Raw genomic sequence first — 6,763 nt, 5'->3', positions numbered from 1 at the left:
TAAAGCGGAAAGCATAATGTTATCTTCACCGGTCTAATTAGATTTTTCTTGAAAGCCTAATGTTATCTTCACCGGTCTAATTAGGTAGTACTAATCCTTTGCCAGCAAAATTAGGTGCTAATCCAGTTTTATTCTATAAAGAAAAAGGGAGTACGCGTGCAGGTGAGCTGCCACCGCATCAGTACGTATGCTGGAGGTTTGGATGGTCTGTGTTAGTTGGTTGGGTGGCATGATTTGCCCATGCCACTTTACAGTCAGGGCCGTGTCATTGGTGTGTTGTTTCCTTTTCTTTCTATAGTTTCTCAAGTGTGAGATTTGTTCTCTTTGTAGTTTGCACCATCCAAAGTTTCAAACAAGTAGGTGATAAAGAACCAATAGTAGTTGATCAAATGCGTCTAACTAACTGTAGGAACATTTATCTTTGCAGGGATCTGGAGAAACGTTGCATGAAGAAAAACATACTCATCCACCAAATTATGGTAACACGCTTTAGAAATGTCTGGTTAAGCGCAAGTATACCGGCGGACCACCATTATGTGGTCACAATATGTACCTAATCATAGCATTTGCGGAGTTTGAAAATTGAAGAGATTATCATACACGGCTGTATGTTTCTAGAACTGAAAGAAAGATGGCAAGAACATGTGACATAAAAATTCGGAAAATCCAACTACAAGAATTAGTGTCTTTTGCCATGATGGTTAGAAAAAAAATGTAGCACTAGATGACGCACATGTGCGTAAGAGCAATGCTACGCCACGTTGCACCACACAACAATTGTGCAGCATCCCGAGTGAAGTTGATGCCCCAATTTGCGTGTTTCCTTCTCGACCGTATCTTTGACCGGCATGTGATAATCCTTTCCGCCTCTACATGGTTATTTCCACTGTATTAACATCCCGGCTACCAATCTAGGGATGGGAGAGTATCGGTGTTGACCCGTTCACCATAGTTGCTCTAGCGGCTTCCTATCTAGCTAGGACGCCGATCACTAGAGGAGAAGGACGGGTCAAAGAGATACTCCCTCCGTCCCAGTTCGCAAGGCAAAGTTTTCAAATATCTTGGCCCAAGGTGAATTCTCATTGGCTCTAAATTTGCACGTTAAAACATGCAAAAACTTTGCCTTTCACATGCATGGAGTACTAGTGCGTGGTGGTTTCGCATGCATGAGAAATAATGCGTGGTGGAAGATGAAAGCGAAGGCAGTGCCATTTGTTTGCGAAAACGAATTAGTTACTCCGCGTTAAATGCAAAATGACGGATACGAGGCGAGTGATTTTGGGACGAATGTTTTTGAGCAGTCTAGCAAAGCTGACCGAACGGAACGAGTAGTAAATTTCAACCGGAAAAGAACTTAGGAGTGTTGATGTCAAAATAGATGGGGTAGGTAAGTATAGGTATCTGCTCTGTTTTTGTTTTTTCATAGTTCGTCGAACGCACTACCCAATACGGCCCGGCCCGGCCCGAACAAAACCACGCTCTCCACGAAAGCCCGGCCCAGATCCCTCCGTCGTCTTCCCCACCGCGCACGAGCGCGACTCCCCTTGGACTCTCTTCTTCTTCTTCTCCCTCTCGCTCCAGCGGAAGCTCCGCCCTCGCCATTTCCCGGAAGGTAAATCTCGCCTCCACCTACTCGCCACTACCACTTGCTTCCACTCCGTCCGCGGCTCGCGCGCGCGCGCGCGCCATGGATGCGTGGCCGGGCTTCACCTCGAGGTCCTAGGTTCTAGGGTTCCCTCGCCCACCTCCCCCAGCTGCGCCTGAGCGGGGCTGGGCTAGGGTTCCCGGTCCCACGGCCATGCGCTCCACACCACAACCCCCCTCTCCCCGACCCGACGGCGACTTGCTGCCGGGTGCGTCGTGAGACTGGGCCGCCACGGCCCTAAACCCTAGCTCACTTCTTCAGGACTTTGTCGTTGAAATTGGCAGCAGGCGGACTCGTGCGTTGCTGCGCTTCTCGGGTTAGGGTTCCTGGAGCAACCAAATCGCGCCGGTGCGCACTAGGATGCACACTAGGATGCGCTCTGCAGTTCCACCTGCTGCTTCCTCTAACTCTAGGGGTTATTTGCACTAGGGTGGTCGCCGCTCGGTTCGTCAGATTTGAGAGATCCCTTCACATCTGGAAGGAAGCGCAGCGTGCGCTGTGTACATACCTACCCTCGGATAAACGGTCCGCGCGGCTCAGCGCTTGGTTTACGGGGTGCAATCCCACTTTGGTCTGCTTGCAAGCTTGAGCCGAAGCCCCACCTGGTTCAGCGCGCCGCGTTTGCCGCCGGCGTGCGTGCGTGTAGAGTTCTGTTTCGCCCTGCTATTCACGACCGGCCTTCCTCTGTTTTTGCAGAGTTTGATTGATGGTGGCGTGAACTTCTCCCCGTCGTCGCAACCATGTACATCAAGAAGGTAACCGCGCGTGCTAGCTTCCGGAGTAACACCACCCGTTCGGTTTCGATCATGCCACTGCTTCCTCTTGACTGACGTGTTCGCTCTCTTTTGCAGGTTGTAATCGAAGGCTTTAAAAGCTACAGGGAGGAGACGTCGACGGAGCCTTTCAGCCCCAAAGTTAACGTAGTTGGTAATAATCTACTATTCCCCTTGTAATGAACTTGGCTATAGGGTACCGAGGTTCTCGATTGCCAGCTGTTGCATGGCTAGCTTACGGTGTTGTGTCAGTTGTCACTGTCAGCCTGTCAAACAACCCCCTGCATCTCTAAGGGGCCTGCACCTGATAATCCTTATGTAGGTGGCTAATCGCTGAGTTGTAGTGATGATCAACACTAGGTGGTGTAGTGTTGATCCAAGACTCGAGTCATCTGTTCAGTTGTTTACTCTGACTCTTAGCAGTGTGTTCTCTTAAGTTTTCATACCCGTTGCGTACACGTTCGAATATGAAATGTCCGCTTTTGGTTAAATCCTTTTACTCTATTGTGGCTTAATTGTTGGCTTGGATGCTAGTGATTTCCAGTCTTTCCTTATGAAATATTCGTTAAGTACTTAAGTATCAAATTTATTGCCCTATCATACAAGTCCCACTTTAGAGTTCATCGCGTAATTTTGTGCTTGTAATCTACTAACATGGATTTAACCAACTGTTTGTCACAGTTGGCGCAAATGGATCGGGCAAATCAAACTTTTTCCATGGTAATATTACAAAACATGCGACTCTGCTACTATTCTTTCTGACGCTTACTGACGCTTGTACGCTACTTTCATCCTAATTTGTTCTTGCTAAATGCTCCAGCTATACGCTTTGTCCTGAGCGACATGTTTCAAAATCTGCGCAGTGAGGATAGGGGAGCTCTTCTCCATGTATGCCTTATTTTTCTTTATCAATCTCAGTACTTGATATAGCTTACTGGTGTTTGATACTAATTCATGACCATTGCCAGGAAGGTGCTGGACACTCAGTTGTATCTGCTTTTGTTGAGATAGTGTTTGATAATTCAGACAACCGTATTCCAGTAAGTTCTTGTTCAGTGCTAGTTTATTTGATCAAATTTATCTACTTGATTCTCAAGCTGCATATTTCACTGGCAAAAGTATCAATACCTACATAATCCATATGAGTGTGTGCATATCATTGGGAGTACTAACTTGCTCCACTTGTACAGTATGTCCAGAGCAACACATCAACCACCTAATTTTGCAGCAAGTCATCTAAAATTTAAATTTTGCTGCAGGTTGATAAAGAAGAGGTACGCTTGCGAAGGACGGTTGCTTCAAAGAAGGATGAATACTACTTGGATGGGAAACATGTCAGGTATGTTGGCTTATGCCCTAAACCAGTAAACTTGTGTTGTATCTTCTTGCTTGCTCAGGTCCACATTTCATGCTATTATGTTCAGTAAAACTGAAGTCATGAATCTACTGGAGAGTGCTGGTTTCTCTCGCTCTAATCCATACTATGTTGTCCAGCAGGGGAAGGTAATAAATATTCATCTGATTGTTCCCATGATTTATTCAGATATAATATTAACAGTTTTTTCATGTGTAGATTGCATCCCTTACTCTAATGAAAGATTCTGAACGACTGGATCTTCTCAAAGAGATTGGTGGTACACGTGTTTACGAAGATAGACGCCGGGAAAGCTTGAAAATAATGCAAGAAACAGGCAAGTTTGAATTACCGAAATTATATCTATAATGTTTCTAAGTGTCCTGCTGAGGTGTTCATTAACTTCATTAACAGCCAATAAAAGGAAGCAGATTGATCAAGTTGTCCGCTATCTGGAGGACCGACTGAGAGAACTTGATGAAGAGAAGGAAGAACTCAAGAAGTACCAGCAGCTGGACAAACAAAGAAGATCACTTGAATATACTATATTGGACCATGAACTAAATGATGCTAGAAATGAATTAGCCTCGGTAAGTCTGCCCTTTTGTTACATATGTTTACTTCGGATATTGGACAACTTCTATTCCGGCTTAATGAGTGAATGCCTTGAGCTGAGTTTTGATGAACAAACCATACATTGCCCACTCAGTTGAACATCTGAGTATCATTTAATTGTCTTCGACTCTGCTGGAAAAGCCTTCCGGTGCTTGTTGCCCCTCATCAAGACTCAAAAAACTGAGTTTAGAAAACTAGAAATGTTTTCTGAAAGCATACTTTCCTGTTCTGCATCTTCCTTTTACGCCACTAAGCACACTATATCTAAAATATTTGTTCCATTATTTGATTGGTGTAAGTAGTTTGGTAAGTTCATTTCTATTTCTTGAGCAACATCTCTGTTTTTATTTGTTGTTGTAGCAAGAGGATACCTAAAGTAGTAAAATTTGTTATTTCATACGCCACACTTTGTCAAACCAAAGTTTGGCAGTTTGGTCCTGCCATACTTTAGAATTGCCACACTTATCATCCATATGACCAACCTGTCATGTTGTGAAATCTTTTGCCAACGCCACACTTTTAGCATCCATATGGTCCGCCTGTCATACAGTGAAATCTTTGCCAAGTTTTGCCACACTTTGTGGTTTCCAATTTTCAGCCACACTTTTGTGGCTGCTACACTTGCCCAACTTAGGCTTGGCAAAGTGTGGCTAGGAACCAAACAGGCCCTTCGTGCTACGTAGCCTTGTTAGTAGATTTCCTGTGAGTTGATGCGAATTGGTTTTCCCCTTACCTTTTAGACCGTGCAGTTAAGTGATTTTTTTTTTGCACTGTTCTATCCTCTATTTCCTTAACATTACCCGTATTTTCTCCAGTAACATGCCTATAAGACTGTAAGATGCTTTACCATACATACATTCTTGTAAACATTCTATTGTTATGCCATAATATATGCTATATCTCCTTGCATGTCAACTCCTTGGGTTCTAGCCACTGTGCAAGGCATTATTCTCCAAAATTAATATTAATATTTTATCATTGATCCTGCTGTATCAGTGTATCCTGTAATGCTTATTCTATTCACTTTATTTGATTTGTTTCTTGTTAGATGGATGATAATCGAAGAAAAATTTCTGAAAGGATGTCGAATGCTGACAATGAAGTGGTAGATTTACGTGAGAAGGTCAAGAGTTTTGATAAAGAAATAAAAGTCTCTACAAAAGGGATTAATGAAACCAGGTCTGAAAAGGACGATGCAGAGAAGAAGCGTACTGAGGCACTGAAGGTAGTCTCTCAGATTGAACTTGATCTGAGAGATATAAAAGACAGAATTTCGAGTGAAAAACGAGCAAAGGTACCCCATGTTTGAGATTCTCATGATTTTGAGTAATTTTTGTTCGTTCCCGCATTTACAAGATTCTATTGTTAGGATGAAGCCATAAGGGATTTGCATAGCATGAAGAAAGAAAGTGAAAAGTCAAAGTCTGAATTGGCTCAAATTAGTAGGGTGCACGCGGCCAAATTGAAAGAAGAGGAAGAGATATCGAAAAGGTACCATATAGCATATGATTTTTTACTTGTCAATAGGTATTTCCGTTGACACATTCATTTTGTGGGTATAGCATAATGGACCGTGAGAAGCGGCTGAGTATATTGTACCAAAAGCAGGGGAGGGCAACTCAATTTAAGAATGAGGCTGCCAGAGATGAGTGGCTTAGGAAAGAAATCCATGATCTTGAGCGTGTACTTTTGTCAAATAGAAAGCAGGTATTAAACCAGTGACCCTCTTCGCTACTTCAGATTTCATTCTGGAACTTTGTTTTGATGTGCCACTCTTCTCATTACTTGGCTTTGCTTGAACATGCACTAAACCGTACATTACTTACATGACAGTCTTCAACATGGTACTTTGACCATCTATTTCTGTGGAAATATGTTGCCTTGTATAAAAATAATTATAAATTGTAAAAATACAATTCATGATCAATCTACTAATCTAAATTTGAATTTTGAATGATATTAATCTATAGATGGTCAAATTTAGAAACGTCTTACTGGTGAAATTATAAAATGAATTACATTTTGGTTTTGAATCGGAGGTAGTAGTTTGATCCAGTTCGTATTATGTTATGTTATGCTATGATGTACACAAGTTTAGTGCCACAAGTCAAGATATGACCATACATTTATATTTTTAGTTGTCACAATGCGTAGCTGATCTGTGTGCTACATTTTTTTCTTTTATGACAGGAAAGCTTACTTCAAGATGAAATTCAGAAGCTTAAAGATGAAATTAATAACTTGACGAACTACATTGAGTCCCGGAAAAGCGAATCAAGCAAGTTAGAGGCTGCTCTCGCAAACAAGCAAAAGGATCACAATGACTTTATGAAGCAGAAAAATGCACTTCAAGATGAAAGAAAGTATGCACATTTC

At 42.6% G+C, this 6,763-nt stretch overlaps 1 protein-coding gene across 1 annotated transcript; it reads left to right on the top strand.

Annotated features, from left to right (window-relative positions):
- Positions 1-1,485: 1,485 nt before the first annotated feature.
- On the top strand, positions 1,486-6,750 carry LOC124684882 (structural maintenance of chromosomes protein 3; the record flags this gene model as incomplete). The annotated part of the gene is given in 14 exon segments (XM_047219141.1): positions 1,486-1,612; positions 2,342-2,400; positions 2,497-2,572; positions 3,100-3,138; positions 3,239-3,306; positions 3,387-3,458; positions 3,678-3,757; positions 3,843-3,921; positions 3,992-4,109; positions 4,187-4,362; positions 5,436-5,681; positions 5,757-5,878; positions 5,950-6,094; positions 6,578-6,750. Coding segments are annotated over 13 exon segments (1,409 nt in total), but the record flags the coding sequence as incomplete, so codon positions are not given.
- Between the last annotated feature and the right edge of the window lie 13 nt (positions 6,751-6,763).

The sequence above is a fragment of the Lolium rigidum genome, chromosome 1 (assembly GCF_022539505.1).
Source record: "Lolium rigidum isolate FL_2022 chromosome 1, APGP_CSIRO_Lrig_0.1, whole genome shotgun sequence".
NCBI classification, from domain to species: domain Eukaryota; kingdom Viridiplantae; phylum Streptophyta; class Magnoliopsida; order Poales; family Poaceae; genus Lolium; species Lolium rigidum.
This window is presented reverse-complemented; position numbering and strand designations above follow the sequence as displayed.